General features: G+C 37.8%; 1 protein-coding gene across 3 annotated transcripts in view; it reads left to right on the forward strand.

Moving 5' to 3' along the window:
- Sap47 (Synapse-associated protein 47kD) overlaps positions 1–23,008 on the forward strand; it is a 155,997-nt gene that overhangs the window by 118,287 nt on the left and 14,702 nt on the right. For all 3 annotated transcript variants that reach the window (XM_076519821.1, XM_076519823.1, XM_076519822.1), the window contains exons 5-7: positions 14,720–14,857; positions 17,020–17,159; positions 18,545–18,675. In XM_076519821.1, coding sequence (XP_076375936.1) covers positions 14,720–14,857; positions 17,020–17,159; positions 18,545–18,675 — 409 coding nt within the window. The remainder of the gene's footprint in view (positions 1–14,719; positions 14,858–17,019; positions 17,160–18,544; positions 18,676–23,008) is intronic.

Raw genomic sequence — 23,008 nt, forward strand, 5'->3', positions numbered from 1 at the left:
GGGAAACAACGAGGTAATTTATGAAATAACCCAAGCGATCACTTGCAGAGATTGGCCTTCGCGTTTGTTCTGCCGTCGCAGTTGCATGTACAAGATGACTCGTGAATGAATTTTCTACAGCAGAGCGCATTAACGATAATTCAATGCGATAGAAGTTGCATAATCGTTTAACAGAGCTGCGAAAGATGTACTGCAACTGATGGCGCAATTAAGAAGAAGATTTTACTTGAAAAAAACTATGTCGGAAACGTAGGATAAAATCTCTCCGAGATTTTGTTTATCTCTTTAATATTTCCCACGAACGTGATGCCGTAAATGTATCAATGAATAACCAATGATTATTACAGTGTGTGTGATAATAAGTCTTTATTAGACTTCTTTACATTTCTAAAGGACTAAACAGCTTTTACAAATATTACGAGATGCACATCCGCTAAATCTTTAAAGCCGATTATATCTATTTCTATTGAGGACTGTGCGTGAACAGTGTGTGCGTGAGAGCAACGCCTACGCGCCGATCCTGTAAAATTGGTTCCTTTATCCGTATAAATCGAAGCATTGTAATAAATCGATTTCCGATCAAAGCTATCCAAACAAAAATCTAATTCCGTACAAGCAAACATTCTTTTTTATTTAACATTTATCTTTGTACAAATGAAATTCAACCTCTACGATTATCCCAGCTAATCAGATAATCCAAGGAAACGAGGGTCCAAATGGATAATTCGAAAATTCAACTGGAACACAGCAACGAATTATTGAAAAGGTCCTTATTTGAGAATTCTCCTCGCGCGAAGAGAATTCAGCCGCGAAGCTATCGATTGGGTCGATCGAAAGACGGTGTAAAAAAATTCCAAGATCCGAAGACGGTCCTCGTCGAGTCCGGCGAATCCAATGGAAGTCCCCGGATCGTTGGGCAACGATGTCCTATTTCTCACCGCCCTTTTCCCTTGCACAGCTTGGATCCCCGAACGGTAATTCGAAACGACTTCGCGCGGGCACGGATCCCCCGGCATTCGGACCACGTTCCCGCCCCCACGTGACCGTAATACTAATTCCGCAGTGGGTGCGACAGTGCCCCCCTTTCTCACCAGGCTGCCGTTCTCGCGATTAAAATCATTTTTCGTTAAGAACGTCGGCTCACGCGGAAAATCTGTTAAGATGTAAAATGAAATTTCCAGAGATCCGCGCCCCTCCCAGAAACGTCCACCCTACCAGAAACGTTATCTCGGGCGCGCGCAGGGTCTCGAAAATGAGAGCGACTACCGTGATCCTTCGAGCAAGAAACCTTGCATAACTTTCCGTTGATAAGTAGCGTTATTTGAAACTAGGATTTGTAAAAGAGGCTAAACTGTATTGAACATTTTCTTAGGAATTAGTTCATTTCACCCCGATTTCACCCCCTTACACTCCTCAGATCATAGTCTACGTCGATAAATATACGAGATTATGAATAAAATATCAATAATCAAATTCGAGTTTAAAACGAAAATGGATGAAATGTGGAGAAGGATAATTGGTGCAATTATTTCTGAAGAGTGTGTAAGGGTTAAAATAGTATACAGGTATGCTATGGCATATACCGTCATGATTTTCTAAATAATAGAAGCTAGCAATAATAATCTTTTATTATTGAATTTTACTATTAAGATTTACTATTGATTTTGTTATTCTTACTGATATTCTATTATTGTTACTACTAATATTATTATTATTTTGAATGCTTGTAGAAAGTGGTTATGTTATGAAAAGGTAGCTAGCAATAACAATCTTTTATTATTGAATTTTACTATTAAGATTTACTATTGATTTTGATATTCTTACTGATACTCTATTATTGTTACTACTAATATTATTATTATGTTGAATGCTTGTAGAAAGTGGTTATGTTATGAAAAGGTAGCTAACAATAATAATCTTTTATTATTGAATTTTACTATTAAGATTTACTATTGATTTTGATATTCTTACTGATATTCTATTATTGTTACTACTAATATTATTATTATGTTGAATGCTTGTAGAAAGTGGTTATGTTATGAAAAGGTATCTGGCTCATTCATACTAACTAAATAAATAATCTTATACAGATTATACTTTAGGTGAATTCGTTTGGAGCATTTAATATGTAGATTATTTATTGTTTGAAACATTTAATTTACTGTATACAGAAAATAGAAAGCTGACAGAATAAAAGAAAAGGCATTAAAACTGACAACTACAAGTAGCAAGCCAGATGAAACAGAAACAACTACAGTAAATTCTCCCCAATTGTCTATTTTTGTTTACAAGCTGAAAGACAATTGGGGAGAATTTATAATACTGTATTAGGTTACAGGATTGGAGCTAGTAAAAGCTCCACACACGCCATTTTTAAAGCATGAAAGGAAACTGAAAGTCCTAGATGGAAAAGAGTTCATGATATTGCAATGTCATTTGCTTGAAATTGTGCAGAAGTTCTTTTATCGCGGAATACGGACAGTATGATAATGCAGTCGGGGATTAAAATGGTTGAGTAATGAATAGAAAGTGGAGGCTGGTTATGCATTCGAGAGCGTGCGGCGTTGATTGAGAGAATCCGGTATACCGTGACGCGCCGCGAAAAGAAACAGGCTAATTTTCTAAACAGTGAAGTATCGTTTCACGTTCATTCCAACCTTTATTCGTATTGACATATCCACCGTGTGATTGCAGTAATTTTATCTCGGGTTTTATGGTCGCTTGGTAATTCATTGCGTCGTTTATGGATCAGATAAAATAGCGTATGCTTCGATCGTAAAATCGTAGGAAATAAAAACACGTTGCTCTATAAGAGTAACTAGCATTATTCCGCAGGTACTGTTTCGATTTTTATAGCGCCGATCAATAATATATCGGTGTCGGCTACATTTGCTCGCCGAACTACACTCGACTCGATACGGTATTTTTCGAATGGATAAAACGGTTTTCGCGATCGACATTAAAAGGTATCAATAAGTCAATAGAATTCCGTTGACCCGGTTCGTTTATATATAAATATACTTTTTCAAATCTTTTTACTCGAATGGTGTCTTCCTCTAGACATTTAATTACATTCGCCTAATTTAGTATTCCGAATCCAAACGATTTCCTGTCAATCTGTAGTCCGCATTCGAAAGTTCAACCGCCCTGTCAAATGTAATTTTATTTGAAGAGCATGGCAATCGGTTAAATTTGGAACCGTTACGTTGAACCGAAAATAGTTTGTGTTCTCGTTCTCCACAATTCTGTCGGTGTGTGCATTACATTTCGTAATTAACATTCATCAAATTCTCATTCGCCATTGTGGCTAGACTTAATAATTGCCTTTTCATTTATCTGCTTTCATTACTATTCATGAATCGACTCAATATTTTCCAAGAAGTTATGCGGGCTTTGTTTTATTAATTTGGACGTTCTATTAATCTACAATTTAAAAACTCATTCAGAAAGTATATAATACATAATATATAATTATAAGTAATAATAATATAATAATAATAATAATATAATACATAAGTATATTATACATATAGTACAGTTTTGTAGCATTCATTAAATTCACTTATTAATATTCAGCCTATAAAGTTAATACGTCTGAAAATATGCGATAAAAAAATACAAAGCGAGTATCGTTACAACTATATACACACACTTCATCTAAAAAGTATTTTCGTTAACAATGCGATAGTTTAAGGCATATCAGTGTTTAAAAAAATCATTACTTAAGTGATACCACAGATATCAACACGAAACAATCTGCGTTGTACGCATCAAGATTGAGCGTTTAATAAAAAAGACACATCACGTTACATTGCACTTTCGAAATTGTTATGAACAATATTTCTAATTTTCAAACGTAAAAATAGCACCAAGGGGAAAGACGGATCGATTCGAAAATGCTTCTGCAACATCTACAATAAAGAGTCTTTTTAGTACAACGTGAATACAACTTGCAATACAATCTATTTTTCGTATTCCAAAATAATCCTGCCAACAATTCTATTCCCAACTTCGATCAAATATCATCTGTCACGTGTTACGAATAGATTCGCGAAAAGAAGGACAGAGCTCAGAGCCCACAATAGCAAGTAGAATTCCTGTCGGAACCCTCAGATCACGGCCGCACAATAGCATCGTCCGCGCCACGTATATTTCGATGTCCCGTCGCCGCGTGCCGCAATAAATAAACGGCGAACGCGAGCTGGCACATGGTACGCATCATCTTTTGTCATGCCGTGCGACACGGGCACGGAAGGAAAAGTTATACGCGTCAAATCCCGGTGAAAATCAGTCGGTCTCTCTCCGGACGACGGCATTGAATCCGCCCAGCTATTTCGTTTCGTGCGGCTGCAGCTCGACGTCGATTTATCGGATCGGATCCGTCGTCCCGGAAGATATTTTCCGAGGCTCCACGTGGCGACCGTCGCTTGCCAGGGGTCAGAATCCTCGATACAACCACGTGGACACGCCGGCAAATCAAATTGCCGGCGAACGCCCTTTGGGACGGGCGCCGCGAGACGTTCGCGATTCGGAGATGAAATGAAATCGTCGAGCGAGAGATTAGTCTACGGATTCCTTTTCCCCCGATCGAAAGTCCTGGGTCGCCGAGTGTCCTTTCATGTCCCCCGCTTATCTCCGACTCGGCACGGGTCTCACGAGTCTCCCGGATTTTTGTAAATGCCGGCGGATCCGTCCCGGGAATTTGTCTTCCCGGCGAAAATCATCCCTCTCGATGGTACGCGCGCCGCCGATACCGGATAATTGGAACGAGGTGCTCGACGCCGGAACGGTTCCTTCTCCCCCGCTTTGAGCCTTCGAATTCCTACGTTAGTCACAAATTCATTATAAATCGGTGTTAAGGGCTGTTCCGCTCTGCTTGCCGCGCCGAGGATTCCCTCTTCTTTGTCGCGAGACTATTTTTATTTCGTACGTCGCTCGAGGGCCTTTCATTGACGCCATCGATCACCGAAAAATTTGGTGCTGACCCAGTTGCCGGAAACTATTTTCGGTTTGTCGCGCAAGATAAAGCGTTGGTTTTTGTGGTCGATTGTTTCGAAAGCATTTGTCCATGTTGGCTAGGGAACGGACACGTTCTCTCTGTGTAAATGTATTGTTTGAAACAAATGGCACGATTATAGGCAGCAGAAGAAACGATTTTATTATTTTCTTTCCGATAACACAGAGTAATAGCGGTAGACGATTGCAAACGATACAAGAATTTTGTAATTTGAAACAGATAACACGATCGTACGTAGTGGACGAAACGATTTTACATTTCTTTGTTATAAGGGGGATTTCAATTTCAAAGAAATAGCGATTACCTTCTTTTATATCAACAGAAAGACTGGGAACTTCAAGCATTTATAATAAAAATAATAATAATGGTTTATTGGTGTCAACGAGAAAAACCTTTTGTTACATAGCGTGCAGTAAAAAATAAGATAGAAAGTTCTATAAAAAAATAAAAAAATAAATAAAAAAGAAAATAATATGAGAGAAATAAAAGAGAATAAATAAAAAAGAAGAAATAAGTAATATAATATGAAATGTGATACGCTATCACAATTTCCGCGTTGCAGTAAGCCCAAAGCGTTTAAATCAAGCAAAAGAATTATTGAAAAAATTAGGAGTGTCGCAAAGACCTTTAGAAGTGAGAAACAATTTAGGCAATTAAAACAGAAATTTCATAAAACATTTGAAAATGTGAGATTTAATCTAACACAATTTAGTTTCGCTCCGAATCTACCGAGAGATCATTGCCAAGGCAGTAGAATATCTTCCAACCCCAATCTCATTAAAATTCGTTCCTAAAGGGTACGTCTGCACAAACGTCTACAGATTAATGGTTACACTGGAAGTAGGTGTGAAAGAAACATCAGAAACGTTTTCGTGTGCGGGTTTCACAAGTTGGAACTTTACCAGGCTGCGATGACTCGCAGGTTTTAAAACCGCATGAATTGCTGTTGCAGTTTTTAGAAACCGCGCAGAAATTTCTGCAGCCTCTCTCTATTGCAAGCTCGACACGTGCGAGAAATCACACGTCTCGTTCCGTATCGTTGCAGCGCCGTCCCAAACAGATATATTAAAATTCCGGACATCTCTCGTGTTAACAATATTTAAATTTATTGCCGTGTTACTGCATCGCGCAATAATCCGGTCCGTCAGGTAAACGAGGGAAAACCGTGCAGCCGCGAACGGATCCATAATCGGCACCAGAACGGAATTTCGCCGAGGAAAAAGTTCAAGTTGCACGTCCGCGGAGGAAAAATCACCGATGGATACAGTACTTACCGTGGAATTTCCAACATCGATCAGAACACTGGCGTAATACGCGAGATCGCATTGTCACGTCGACTTGGGTTTTCTTGCGCGGGTGGGAAAAAAAAATGCTCGTTCGTGGAAATGGCTCAGCCCGCGACCCGGCATAATGACGACGGAGTCGTAAGTTCGCGTGACCAACGGTTGTAAAAATCCGCCGGGGACGACGTGAACACAATTGTAAACGGGTGACGTGCCCCCTCATCGACGTGGCGCTGGAATAAAAATAAACCGCGAGTTTCTGGGCCACCAGTGCACAAATTTAACGTTGGAAATAAAAAAAAAAACACACACACACACACACAACTAGCCCGAAACTATTCCATTTTTCGGCGAATTCTATTCGATTTGCGAGAGATACCGCGCCGGTATTGCTGGGAATTCAATTTTCAAAGCAAACACAGCTTTTACATAGCTATTTTTACGGAAAGTTTGTTCGGCAAAGTTTTCAAGATATTGCAGAAAGTATTGCGTAATTTTAATTCTCTTTATACGACGTGTGACGAAAACAGCGTGCAATTAAAACGAACGATAAAAGATGTGCTGCTCGAAAAACGATACAAAATCTTGATTCTCTGCGCTGGTAACTTAGCTGCGGATGTTCATGAATTGAGCCGTTTATTTTGAAAGTGGTATAAGTCACTTTACCGTAATGAAAAGTGGTGATTTTTTAATGTTTATACTGAGAAAAATAATGTTGAGAAAATTAATGTTTATACTATTATTTATACTGAGAAAAATATCAGTATCCTGAGGTAACAAATACAAGTAAATCTTCTCGAAAGTTAGCATCCATATTTTTAAACGTGTTAAAATGCAAACCTTTAAATATATCGACTTAAAAACAAAGTGACTTATGCCACTTATGCCACTTTCAAAATAAACGGCTCAATCGATCCTAGAATGAAACATCTAAAATTCAATGTGTAACAGTAATCTATTAAATTTGATAAGCTTTTTTTCGTGTCCATAGACTGATCAAATTCTCAAATTGGACAAAATTAATCGAATTTAACTCTTGTAATCTGTTTGAATCAATACTTTATGTCGCATGAACATCGCGTGAATTCTATGCAATATCGTTTGATGTATGTCGCTGTAATTGCAGATTGGTAAATTCTCAAATTATCCGGTTCTGCTGAATAGAGTTTCAATGCCCGCGAATACAGCACCGGAGTTAAACCACGCTTCGATTTTGAATCACAGCGTACGTTTCCCGTCGAAAGAACGAAAGGACAGTTCGGCGCGATTAATTCCACCACTCAAAGCGAACATTCCATCCGCATTCGTAAACCGATTCCAAACGTTTCATCGCGGTGTGTGATGAAATCCGCAGAAATTTATGTCTTGTTTTGTGTTTCTCCGCCTCCTCGGGCGCGGATATGCAACAGATCTCGCCCGCGATTTCATTAGATCCCGTTGGAAAATTATTTTAGCGATGGTTTACGCTGCCGAGTAGACAATAAACGAACCGCTGACGTCGTACACGCCGGATGAAAGTGAATGAGCGAAAATATCGGGGCGAAATGATGGTCCGATACGGGAAGCAATCTCGGCTCGCGCCTACACGCTTCTGACGCTAAACAAGAGAAATCGTGGTCGCGGGTTCAAACGAAGATACCTAGTTCGAGCTCTGTGCGAAATTTGAACTGGAACTTATTGTTTCGCACTTCAAATTGCAAACGACGACAATTTTTGGTTTAAGATTTTCTGTGAATTATTTTCTTAATTCCTGTTGATCTTATTCATTTCAAACATCTAGGAAAAGTAAAAAAGGAAGTAAAGTAAAAGTAGACATCACAGGAAAAGTAAGCTAAGAATTTTATTATTAATTATTTTCACAACCGTTTCCAATTTATAGCGAGCTTACAAAAATAGTAAATTTATTTTTGAATTTTTGAATTTCTTTCCATTGATATTAATAATATTGTTGTGAACAACTCCTTAAAGAATAATAGAAGATAGGGGTTGCCACGCAAGAGTGTTACCAACGGACAATCGAAGAGTCGAGATCGGATCGTCGAACGATCAACATCCCACTTCTGAAAAATCTGAATTATAATTGTATCGAATTGTGTATAATTAATATTGTTTATTGTAAATAAAATTCCGCGACGCGAGAAAAATAGGGTAATTCGCAACAATATTATTAAAAGTAGTATTTTTATCTTGATTCGAACGTCTGTTTAATCATGAATAAGTCAAAATTGAAGCTGTTTTAAAGTCTAAACATTTCCATCGGCCCCAACTTTTTCGATATGCATCAGGTTCAAACTAGGAACGTGATCAAATCAGTTAAAATAAATTTGGCCTATCCAAAAAAAAAACGCTTAGAAACAATCGCCGTGTTCAACAAAAATTGTTTGAACGTAATGTTCCTGTATTATATGCAGTTCACTACCTGTGCATATGTGTAGAAAGCGTATCAGAACTTGATTCACTGGAATAAATTATTGAACACGCCGGGTATTTCTGTTTCACTAGTTTGCATTTCGCGTATTCATGCGAATATATACGTTCGGCTCGTGGAACAGCGAAAATTTCAATGTTGCGTCTTGAATAAGGATTTCCTTGGTTCGATGCCCGTTGAATGCTGATCTGTTCTGCGCGAAGCATTTCTTCTCAAGAGCGCGCGTTTATTATGAAAGAAACGACCGAAATTTGAACTATAACTTTCGTACGTATTTTTGCTATAAGAATAGTTCTTTTCTTACCAAGCATTATCTTTCTAAACGACCGAAATTTGAACTGTAACTTTCATACGTATTTTTGCTATAAGAATAGTTCTTTTCTTACCAAGTATTATCTTTCTAAACGACCGAAATTTGAACTATAACTTTCATACGTATTTTTGCTATAAGAATAGTTTTTTTCTTACCAAGCATAATCTTTCTAAACGACCGAAATTTGAACTGTAACTTTCATACGTATTTTTGCTATAAGAATAGTTTCTTTCTTACCAAGCATTATCTTTCTAAGCGACCGAAATTTGAACTATAACTTTCGTACGTATTTTTGCTATAAGAATAGTTCTTTTCTTACCAAGCATTATCTTTCTAAACGACCGAAATTTGAACTATAACTTTCGTACGTATTTTTGCTATAAGAATAGTTCTTTTCTTACCAAGCATTATCTTTCTAAACGACCGAAATTTGAACTATAACTTTCGTACGTATTTTTGCTATAAGAATAGTTCTTTTCTTACCAAGCATTATCTTTCTAAACGACCGAAATTTGAACTATAACTTTCATACGTATTTTTGCTATAAGAACAGTTTCTTTCTTACCAAGCATTATCTTTCTAAACGACCGAAATTTGAACTATAACTTTCATACGTATTTTTGCTATAAGAATAGTTTCTTTCTTACCAAGCATTATCTTTCTAAACGATCGAAATTTGAACTATAACTTTCATACGTATTTTTGCTATAAGAATAGTTTTTTCTCACAAAGCATTATCTTTCTACTTCCAGAAACCGAAAAATCGATGCTCGGCATACATGTAAATTCCATTAACTGATTTTGCGAGCTCGCTAACTGCATATCCGTGTACTTAGCACGTTGAATGCAAGGTCGATGTGTCTCGAGGAAAGAGTGCTCTCGAGTGACGGAATCTATACGTGTATCGGAGCTTTAACCATTATGTTAATAAATTTAGAATTCAAGCATATAGCTTTATGATCGTTTTAAAATGCAAGAAGACAAACTAATTGAAGATTATATCAATTACAGATAATTAAGATGCACTCGTAAAAAATGATTCGATCTAAAAATCTAAATAAATTCAATTTTCTCATTTCAGTAATGTTTTTCTTATACACACCAGTTGTTTCCAATACTTAACGCTAAACCTACCAAACAGTAACAAGAATTGATGTGTATTGCCTTAACGAACAATGAAAAGATTAAATTCATTTAAGTTTTGCAAAGTTATCATAACAGAACTTGCTCCAATAACGTAATTTATTCCAGCATTTCCTGCGAAAGAGCCTCGAAAGTTCGTAGAATCGTAAAATAAGAAACCGATTATTTTGACCGTGGCAGGTTCAGTGTTAATACAGTTCGTGCTAATGCACGTTACAGATATCTCGCATGCACGCGCGTTTTCAGTACGTGTTCAAAGTCACGAGGCTCCGAGGCTAGTTGAACTCGAAACAATGATCTCGTGCCCGAAGTAATTGTCGGGAACAATAAGTTCGAGTTCGAGCCGTTCGAACGGCTGAATTCTTCGGCTGCAGTTCGTAAACGGCGCGGCGTCGTAACAGAGATATCGATTCCAGGACGAAAGTTGCACGATTAACGGGGAATGTTGTCGCGACGGCGATGCGCTGGCCGTGCAAAGTCGAGAACTTCGTTGACCCAAATAACACCGCGATAATAAGGGTGCTCACCTAGACGAACTTGAGCCTTGACTGCCACGTGACGCTTCTAATATTAGCCAGATGCATACGAGATTCGTCGATTTATCCCGCGGCTCGAAATTTTCCGTCCCGGTATTTATCCGCGGCTGGCTACTGTGCTCCTCCGCTGTCTGGCTGGATCCATTAAGGCGCGACCCATCCGATGATCATGCTTTTACTTCGCGGAAACAGGGGGCCGTTGTGGTAATGACTTTTAGATAGACGCAAACAAGTTTGAAAGTTCGTTAACGCGGCAGTCAGCGGGACTTAGCGTTACGCGGATATTATAAATTATGGTTTGCGGCGTAGGTATCGTGGAAAGTGAATGAACTGGGTGTACCAGTTGGTAATCCATTATGTTTGCGCGGAGCTAATTACTTGTTCGAGAAAGTCGAAGCTGTTTCTGCGTCTGGTTCCTCTGCCATATATATTTCGAGTGGAAAGCGCCGACAAAGAGTTCTGAATTTCAATTATATTACCTGCATTATGCACGATTTATGGCAATAGCCGTCTTCTTCCGACTACACTTTAGACGGCAGATTTATGGCGAAGAGAAGTTAGAGCTTCGTACTTATCGAATAAGACATGCTAAGCTTATTTATTAAAAAATGAACAGAATAACAAAATTTAATTTATCCGATAAATATCAAATTAATAATTCCCGAAAGCAAACCAGTAGCCGGCACCAATATCCTAGTAAAATTTGAAACACACACACACACACACACACACACACACACACACACACACACACACACACACAGAGAGAGAGAGAGAGAGAGAGAGAGAGAGTAGGCAGATTAAAATATTTAAGCACTTGAGAAGAAACTCTTTTAGAAGAAACATATTTATTATTTGGTTCCAGTCTCTCGTAATCGACACGAAAAGGTTTTTAATTCGCAGTCCGTGCATCACGGATGCTGTTAGCGTTATTTTGAAAGCTACTTGTGCAATCCAGGCTACCGATTAATGAAGCCAAAATTCGACAGTTTGGAATGTCTCTCGAGCAGATTGCATTTTCCCAAAATGCTCGCCTCTACCGAAATAAGCGCAGGATGATCTATATCGAATCTTTCACAGTCCCTGCGCATAGTCGGGAGGTTAGTTGACCCAAATACAAGGACGATAATAAGGGAGCTCGCCTATCCAAGCCTGAGCTCCGCCGCCGCAGGACTACGCTGTCTTTAATCCTTTTAGATGCTCGGTATCACCGTGATCCTCGCCGGGTCATTTTTCTTCGTTCCTGGCCCAATCCTTACCATTTGTCTCGTTGTAGATCGCGTCCTCGGTGCTCCGTGCTTATCCTTGGGTTATTCTCGTTAGCAGCTCCAATTTCGTATACTCGAACAATAAACGGTAACGGCACGGTAATTAGGAGCAACTAGAACTAATATTTACCCTCCGCGAAGAATTTATTTACGCGTTCGCCGACAAGATGTTACATTTGTCGTCTCAGTGGTATCGCGATATTAACGCGCCCCCATTGTTTCGTGAGTTATGCGCGATATACGGTTACAATCGGTGTTGGATAATGTTTATTTTAAACGCGAGTAAAACCGATGTGGTAAATGGGAACGTATCAGTTGATGACGGAAGCTTCAGTGGAGAAAGGGGATGCTTAAACTGGATATATATATATAGCAAAACGAACCGTTCTCCTTCTGTTTTTTGCCAAGAGACGCTGCAAAAATGTATTAACTTACAAAGCATGTTGCATGTACATTGAATTTTGTGGTAGTAGCTTTGTGTTCGTCTTGTAAGAAACGTACAATAGTCGTAATTGTAAGGATAGACCGGATGTTGGCAATGCGGGTCATAAAGTATGTAGAGAGACAGATTAGGTAGCTCTGGTCAGACCGTTGAGGATACAGAGATTCTATGCAGATAGTTTCCGAAATGATGAAATATCTGTTAGCAAACCATAAACCATAAACCGCGGAATTTACGGGACACAAATGAATAAACTTTATGATACAGTAGTGGAACTTGCTAAATATATTCTGCTGCACTGCTCTAAACAATTCTAAATTTGAGACAGTAATTTCTCCCTAATTCGCGGTCGTATTGTGCGCAAAAATGGGTAATTTGGGAAGAGAGGATACGATTATTCGAGCCTTGCGACTCGTTTTTATAGTTACCGGTTTTCAACAACTATAAAAACATGCAACTTGAGACATCAATTTCCAAACATCTTAAGGCGAGATAAATTACTATTCTTAACCCTTTGCACTCGAATGGTGACTCTGAGTTGTGACTAAAATGTGCTACATCGCGTTTTAAGATAATTTTTATATCAACAAAGATTTAAAAAATTGTTAATTCAAAGATAAAAAAAATTGTTATTCACAGTTAAAATAGCTTCGAATGCAAAGGGTTAATCATCCCTTCCATTTTATGCTACTGCAAACACGTTGCAAGTGTAAGCTATAATTTAATCGGCTACTTTGACCGAAATATAAAATATCTGTGTTACAGCCGTATTTTTCAGTAATTCTCTCGGTTTTTTTATTTCATTATAATTTTCAAAGTATTTTTAAGCATAGATTTGGAATCAGTATTATTTTATTATCGATATTATATTAGCAAGTACCGAAACTGATATACAGTAATACAATTGCTATGACCCAGAAATCAAAGTAATTACCAGTACGTTCATGACAATTATACTGCGGAATTTTATGCAAAATAAAAATTGTCGTTTAGTCGTTTCAAAACGTAGAAACCAGGCATTTATTTCTTTTTTAGTTATTCTAACGAGTTGACAATGATGCAAAAATATTTTCAAATTGAATAAACATTTTTGCTATTTTGCAGTTGATCTATTCATTTTTCTCATAAATGCATAAAATCCGTCGTTTAATGATAATATATATTCCACGTTTGCAAATGGAAAAGAATAGAATATTATAATTGAGAAAAATACAAAAAAATATTTAATATAAATATAATATATATTAATAATAATATATATTATATATATTTTGTAATAATACAAAAAATACAAAAAATAAAATATATTTATATGAAAATATATTGACATTTATATATTTAGGTATAATAATGTTAAATTGGTATTTCTATGGCTAAATAAATTAAATTCCACGTTTGCAAATGGAAGAGAATAGAATATTATAATTGACAAAAATACAAAAAAAATATTTAATATAAATATAATATATATTAATAATAATACATATTATACATATTTTGTAATAATACAAAAAATACAAAAAATAAAATATACGTATATGAAAATATATTGACATTTATATATTTGGGTATAATAATGTTAAATTGGTATTTCTATAGCTAAAATTTTTTTTTTTAATGAGGCTTACGAACGTATTATTTGAAATCTATCACCTTAATAATATCTATCACCATAAGAAAAACCAAAAAAATACCAGTCTTTATCTTTGTTTTAATCGAACATCGGTCTCGACATTCACACATTTCGGTACAGCCTTATCGATGCAATACTAGTATCAAAATCATATCTAAGTCTCCGAATTGAACAACCCCTTGCCTTCGAACGAAATCTCGGAGGTGTCATGCGATTTTTCATCTATTCAGCACGTTTTCCTCCGCGCGTTTTTCTTTCTGCTTGTATTCTTCCACGATATTCGCGCGACTTCACCGAGAAGAACGACAGACAGAGAGAGAATCGAATAAAAATCCTCGAAACGGAATCGCAAGGCGTGGGGTTTCATAGAAACGAAGGCTGCATCAGCGAAATCCAGTCGAATCGATCGAATCTTAACGATGCGCGACGCGCAGCCGGTGATATCGACAAAAATACGATGACGAACTAATTAACGTAGGGGGTGAACGGACTCGGGCGCGACGCTCCCGAACACTTCCCAGATTCCACGCAGCTATTTCCGTGGCCGCGGAGCCGGCGACGATGACACCGATAATTGCTCTGTGTCCTACATCGTAGGAAATACCTGTCCCGCTCATCGTGTACCCTTATTTAATATGGAGCTAACGGTATTTCAGAGATTGGTCGCCGAACTCAACAAAGAGCAGGAGGCCATGATGGCCAACAAGCTCTCCATGAAGGGTGAGGCCGTTGCACCGTGGGTCGGCGCACCGAACGAGGACGTGCTACGAGAAGAATGCCTATCTCTTTCGACGGTGAGTAATTCCATTCCGACCTTCCTCTTTTCTGCTATCTCTGTTCATCCACCGCTCTTTGTATCTCTTCACGGTACGAAAGTTAGACGCGCTTTGAATTATTGTCCCTTCACAGCGTTACTTAAATTCGGATTAAGTTTTTCACGATTCAGATTCAGGCTCCTTGAATGGCATTTGCAGGGCAAAGTAGATCGAATCGTGCCGTTTTCTTTTTCTGCATCTTCTCCTGAGGTAGAATTTGATTTTGAAATGACGATAAAATGATGTAAGTTCTTATTCGAAGAGGATAAAAATCTTTTAACTTGAAATACTGCAACACACTTGTGAAAATTGTATATTTTATTACGACAAACTTTAATTTGCCTTTGTATTTCTGATCGTAAATTCTTCTCGACACGTTTTGCTGAGAAATAAGAAAATTTTTAGTTTCTTAACATTTCACCCTTTGCACCACGATTTCTTTAGAAGCTACGTCGATTAACACTTGCTTGTCGCTAATAAATTCCTACGTGAGACGGATCATTAATATTTAATGTTTTCCAATCTTGATTTCAATGTTTCAATATTGACGATGGAAGGATAGAATTCTACTTTGATGTAACAGACGTGAATAATATCTATATTTAGTAGATCATATTACACATCTCCCAGTCTGACACGATATTATAGAGCACTGGATTAAGCAGATTCTTAAAACGTACCAGTGGAATTCGAAACGATTGCTACCCTATTAAATTGATGCAGAAATTAATCCCGAAGCAGTATCTATACTTGAAATAGAGTTTAAATAAATTCTGAATTCTATTTTGAATTACCAAAATGAATTCTTCGGATGTTCTTTATTTACTGAACATCCTCTTCAGCCAGAACTTATTACATTAAATGTCACGTTAAAATTCAAATTAGTATCACACTGCGAAAGGCGAATAAGAACCAACTAAAATTGCTCTATTCCGCTAATCTTCCAGCAAGATCAAAATAAACGAAAAACCGCTAGAACATAGTCAGCTCGTTGCGGTTCTAAATGATCTTGTTAAAACAATTACAGTTGAGCCACGTTTTGCCATTTCCCCGTTGGCTCTTCGTAATACAATATTTTCCACTTTCGTTAATTACAAGACCGGGTTCCATATTTCGAAGCACGAGCGTAAATGCACGGCTGAGCGACTTGTTTCACGAATCCACGGCAAAAAAGCGAAGCCGAGTCGCAATTGGATTTGCTCGCACAATAGAACAGTGTGTGGAGAACAACGCAACGTGCCCGCCGTATCTCAAAGGACCGGTAGCCGCGATACAATTTACGGGACGCGACGTTTACTCTCGTCATTAACGCAGGCACGATGAACCGTCTGAAGACGTTCCCGTCTTTTCCCACTCGCTGCGGAGAAACGTTCTCGCTGGATGGGTAGATCCCGTCGTTGCTTTTATTGCAACAGAGCCTGTTCATCTTTTATGCACCGTGTTTACCGAGCACGCGTAAACCGATTTTATTGTGCTGATAATCGTTCTTTTCTCGCATTGTTCGTTCGGAAACGTTCGGGCTAGAATTTATGGAGTAAATTCGATTGTCTTATTCATGAAAAATGTAAATAGAAAGAATCGTGTTTTGTAACTCGGTCTATAAACCGTGGATTATTCTCTTTTCGACCGAACGCGAATGAATAATTTCTGTCCGCGGTAAGCAGAAAGTATTGTCCGTTTGGCCGAGGGGTGAAATTGAATGAGGCCAACGGGGATAATAATTTGATTTTCTTTGGTATTCATTTTCTATCGGCGTAAACAAATATAATCGTGAAGCAAAGAATTAATTTCACTGAAAAATGTATCTGTAAAATGAATCTTTGGAAATATTTCTCGATAATAAACGTTCCGTGACTTTGTCGTAGATAACGATGGAAGTAAAGAATTGTTAAAACGAAGTTTCGAGAAACCGTTAAATAGTGGTTCGCCAGAAATAATCTTGGCAACAAGAGGGAAAAGTTTCGACAGTTCTCCCGTGTTAGATTGAGCGTGGACTTTTATCAGCCGGGGTAGTTTCCTGACAGCGGTCAGTTTCGTGACCGGCCAATGACTGCCGGTGAACCATGTGTCGGTGTTCGAAACTCTATGACGACGGAAGTTGACGGAGTTGAATGCATAATTCAACGGAACATTGTTTCCAGGACAAAAGTAACTTCTTGAGGCCCCCGCCCGAGGGTGTCGACTTCGCTTGGGATTTCGAAGGTGTACTCGCGATGGCACAGGCCACCCTCGCTCTTGATCCGAATTTGGAAAATATGAGGTACCAGCTGGTGCCAAAAGAGTAAGTACCTTTCTGTCGATCACGTTAACTAGCTCTAAATCAGCGCGAACTTCTTAATAACGTTATCGATTCGCACTAAATCCGTCCGACACGATCGCAACATCGATCAGAATCAAATTCTTATTAGGATGTCGATCGGAATGAAATTCTCATTAAGAAGTTCGTACCGCGAACAATAAATATTAGCCAAAATCGCAAAATTGTCACACTTGAAAAATACTAATTTATTAATTAGTATTAATATAGTATTAATTATATATAGTATTAATATAGTATTATATTATATATAATAATAATTATATATAATATTAATATATATTATATTATATATAATATTATATATTATTAATATAGTATTAATATAGTTTATTAACTATATTAGCATTCCAATTTTTTGTCACTGCTTTCTTTAAGATGGTGCAGCAAGTTTATTTTCAAAAAAAGATCTATTATCTAAAAATATATATAGTTATATCTAGACTGCAAGTTTTATGCATTTCTATGCAGAAATAAGTAGATATTGTTTAAAACTTATCAAAATTATTAAAGAATGATGTCTATCTTTTGCGATTGATACATGATATTTTTATTTTATTTGAAGATTCGCAGTTTTTGTTACAAAGAAAGCATTATCGTACAGAATCAAGTGTAAAACATATTGCTAACAAGTCCGCGCATATTTAAAATATAAATTTCAATTTTATGAGTACGTGCAGTTCTTTTTTAATATTTATAAATTATATCAATTTAATTATATTAATAGTTATAAATGTAATAAATTAATGTACAACGTATTCGAACGAATGAGTAAACAATCGCACAACAGGAGAAAACAAAAACTATCAAACGATACATGAGACATAACTGTTAAACAATTATTATGCCGAAAATTAAAATCGAAATTAAAACCGCGCCAACTTACGGACCAAATACTTTTCCAGTAAGCTCTTGCATAGCTATCTAATCAATTCGAAACAAAACGCCTGCATCGATTTCCGTCAAACGGAACTTTATCCGTAGTAATTAGTCGCGGTGAAAATTGAACGCCAGCCGCAAGGTAACTTGGATTGCGATAGTAGTCGCAGTGTATAAGGGGTAGGACGATTATCCTGATAACCAAATGATACGAAACCAACGAGAAGTCGATCTCTATCCAGTTCTAGATCAGAGCGAGAAAACTCGGCTCGCGCGACTTCGAATCAATTAATTACCGGTCTAAATTAAATCGGTCTGCTTTGGTGGCTGGCGTTAATTGGCAATTTCCAAACCGGTGTCTAATTACGGTAAATCGTAAACTCACGGGCGCGGGCGCGGGCGCGCGCGCGCGCGCTCCGGCATCGGGCTTCGCCGTGTTTCACGCCTCAATTAATTTACCTGTCGCGCAGAATATCAGAAGAGAACTTCTGGCGTAACTACTTCTACCGAGTATCCGTACTGCGCCAGAGCCACGAGCTGAACACGATGGCCCAAGCAGAAAACAGCGGGAACCTGGCTGGATCCGTGAATCAACCTGAAGGTAAAGTTTCCACTCGTACCGACCGCAATTTCCCACGCTTAGACGGTATTATCCGCACGATGCATTCATCCGGTGCATAATCGAGCCCCGTGGTCGACTCTTTCGCAAATCGCGCGGTCGATTCTATTTCTTTTTTTTTTCAACTCCCAAGACGTTCGACATCTTGGACGAGCTTAAAGGATTCTTCCGGCTTTTGCCCGTTGACGTGGAGAAGGAAATGTCTGAGAAACTGGAATTTTATTCTTAACAGGGAGGAGAATATCATAATATTTATTTATTATAATATCATGTTATAATTAATAAATATTATAATATATTATAATTATAATATAATAATAATATAATATTTATTATTATTATTATTATTATTATATTATAATATTTATTATAATATTTATATTTATAATGCTCTCTGTTGTTACTTCTATCTGATTATGACCTATTAACACTAAACCTGCCGAGCAGTAAAGATGTCTTATAATATATAAATATTATTATTACAATATATATAATTACGAGACTGAATTAATTTAGATATCTTGTATTTTCTATTATAATGTATACTTCAGTCAAGCAATTCATTCAATTATTTCCTACGAAAGACTTTATAATTTCAATAATTTTTATTTAGTGTCAACCCTAGACTTTTGCCTGTATCTTTCCTCCCGTTTTATGAATCAAAGAAGAACAGAATTTTCATTTGGAGATTTAAAATTCAAAGCCATTTCCATTTTGATCAATATGCAGATGCAATCCGCAGATAAATCTCATGCATTAATACATATTGTTAACAAGACCGGCACACGTGAAACATATGTATTCTTTAAACTCTTGACGAGCAAAAATTTACGGCGACGCCTTCCCTACGACGAAGCTAAACGCGCATTTTACGAACGTGTCACTGACAATAACGTTTAACTTGAAATTTGTTAGTCGTAGCATGAAATCGTAGCAGTTTACGGATCGTAAAAGTCCATGCTCATTTTCTATGCTCATCGTAAAATTCATCCAGCAAGTGTCGGCTTTAGCTTTCATTTCCTCGCGAAATAAACAAAGATTGGCCGTTCCCGAGAAACACGACTAGCATCATCTTGATATTCGCAAAATTTATTCTTTCGAACATTATTTCGTTTATTTACTTGGTAGTCGCCAGTTAAAGCAGTGGAGCCAGTTACTGTGGAATGACCAATTGCTTAGTCTTTGGTTTGTTTTCCGGCATAATTAACTTTATATTTATCAAATAAGACATATTCAATTTTGTTATTCTTTCATTTTGTATTAAACAAATTTTTAATTCTTTTATTATATTTATTTTTTAATAAAAAGATTTAATACGTCTTATTCGATAAATGAGCCGTTTATTTTGAAAGTGGCATAAGTCAGTTTTTCAAAAAAATTGAGTTAATGGTAACGCTAATTACAATTGAACGGTATCTTTTCATTAAAAAAAAAAAGAAAAAGAAGAAGTGACTTATGCCACTTTCAAAATAAACGGCTCAAATATAACGTTAATTATGCCCGAAAACAAATCAAAGGCACAGTAACCGATCACCCCGTAGTAACCGCCTCCACGCTCCTATTTATTTTCATTTCACCGTCCTCTCAAATTGAATCAAAACTCCAGCTCTGCGTCAACAAACTCGAGCCCGGTGTAATTTCAATGGCTGACAGTTATCGAGAATGTTTGAGTAGCCGCCGTCCTCGCGACACGGCGACGCCGAAGCTGCTTCCAAAAGAGTCGATCAGAGGGGCGCAACGTAAACACGCCCTTTTCGTTTGTTCCCCCAGTAACCGCTGCCTTCTAGTTTGCATCGCAGTTTCGAGCTGCTTGACTTGAAACCCGTTGTTTCCATCGAGAACGTCGCTGGAACACGAGGGATCAGGCGTTGTAAACGAAAGAGGCGGGATTGAAAGCAATGTTCACGCGCGTCGTTCGCCGTTTTAACGCCGCGGTTCCATGATCCGGCGACGTTACTTCCGACGGAACATCCTTGCATGGCACATTTTAGAATTTTATGCGACCCGTAGATTTACCTGTCTCTGGGCGAGCCACGAACAACGTACCGGCGCATTGATATTGCAAAACAGTCCCCCGTGATTTCACCGTTAACAGTGCTGCGGGAAATTCGACCGAACGCGCGTTAAACTTTGACCAACTGCGGGCCCTGGATGTTTACCTCAGTTTCTACGGATATTTATGCGAATTTTATTCTAACGGTTCTAAAATGTACACCAGAGTAGAATAACGATTTACGGTTGTGTTATCGAATTTCAAAAATAGTCGTCGTAAATCGTTTTATCGCTCTCAGAATAGATAAGAAATCGTGATATTTTTGTTTATGATTCGCCGCCGCGAATCTTCCGGCTTTTTGATCGTGACACATTCTACAGCTGTTCAGGAAACAGGAATATTGCGAATACAATACTCGTGATGATTGCTAAACGTTGCAAAAAGGTTCGGGAATGTACCCGCGCCGCGAATCGAGTAAAAAGAGTTTTGATAAAGTACAGCTTTATAAGCCATTTGTTCCAGGGGTTCTTGCAGCCGCTTCCAGCTCGAAACAGAACCTCGTAACAAATGTTCGAGCCCTCCATTGCCGGTTTCACTTGTTACGTTCCATTCACCGGGCTTTCATTACGTTTTTCTTAAACGGGGAAATTAATAAGGCGAGGAAAATATTACCCTGCCGTGACATTTTCGGACGAGAACCAGAAACTCTCTCACTGAAGCAAGCAAAATGATTTCCATCGTGACAGCAGCCTTCGTGCCGCGGCTACATTTTTCGATGGAACGAACATTTTTCAGCAAAGCGTAGAAAATAAATTTTATCGGACGCGAGCACTTTTCACATCGCAGTCGTTTTCTCCGAAAAAAAGATAATGAAGCGTCTACGTAATTGGGTCATAAAAGCAAACGTCAGAGCGGAAAGATTTAACATTTCGTTTCGCGGAAAATCAATTCGCTTCTCGAGAAGTTATGTGATTTCCGGGAAATGTACAAACCGCCTAGAAATTAACCCACCGATTAAACAATTCCGGCGCGATTGGATAGCCGAAATTCATTCGACGCGCGGCGTCGAGTATGCATAAACATCCATGGTCTAATCACGTAACAAAGTACACCGGTCCATCGAATTTGCCCCTCATGAAAGTGGTAACGACGCCGCAACACTGTATTCTAGAAAGGTTAACGGGTTATATACTATTCCGATGAAAATGAGCAATGTGTCGTGGTCAGAATTATCGAGCCACGGCTGATTAAAGTCCTATCGGTATTCCCACGGATGCGTCAAAATTATAGATGCAACGTCAATTCGTGGTAAAACGATAATTCCCGATGAAATATTGATAACCGGTCGGCCAGAAAATTAGCGCCAGTACGTTGGGGAAAGGACAGATCGACCTGGGTTTCCACGCGGAGAGCTATGATTATTTTCGAACAACGAAAGGAGACAAAAACGAAAGGACGCTAAAGGAACACCGAATGAACAATACAATTTCCCGGGAAGCTAATGAAATTCATCCAAAAGTTCTCTGCGCTCTGGTTGCAGGATTCATTTTAATTAATTTTCAGTAAAGACGAATATATTTATTCCTGTATAATAAATAATATTTTCGATATTAACCAGCTTTTCGATGCATACGAAATTGGGACAACTCGTTCAGTAATATAGCAGCAGAAAGGAAAAGATTTGTTATAACAATTGTTTATATCTTACATCTTTACACCTTACAAATCCTAACAAGATTTGTATCACTTAAACTGTGCTGTGCAACGAAATTTTGTCATAACACAAATCACTCTTTCTAGGCCTCTTTCAATATCTTTTACAATTTACAGAAGTTATAATTTGGAGAAAAACGCAAGTGATCTTTATTTTAGAATATCTCCAAAATATTCAGTAATTTTTTGAACAGACAATTATAAATAGTTTAAAACTAATAAGTATTTTTAAGTATTTTAGTACTTTTATGCGATGTGTACAGTAAAGGTTAACAGATTATAATAAAAATTAATTTTCAAGTTCTATAAGCAAATTGTGTCAGTCATATATGAAGTAACACTCAAACTATTAACAAATGGACGAAGTGTATTTAAAAGCTTGGTAATTATTACCGGAAAAATTATTATAAAATAAATTTTACGACCAGAGCATTGATCCTTTCGGGATCACCTCCGTACTCGTCAAGATCGATGAATTTCAAAAATAATTTCTCAGACGACCTCTCCGAGTGGCTTTTACCCTTCTCTCCACTCTTTCCGAGCCACCAAACCTCCTACCCCTTTTAACCGGGAAACCGAATACGACAGCCCGCTGCACTTCTGGGAATA

The sequence above is a fragment of the Megalopta genalis genome, chromosome 3, assembly GCF_051020955.1.
Source record: "Megalopta genalis isolate 19385.01 chromosome 3, iyMegGena1_principal, whole genome shotgun sequence".
Taxonomy (NCBI): Eukaryota; Metazoa; Arthropoda; class Insecta; order Hymenoptera; family Halictidae; genus Megalopta; species Megalopta genalis.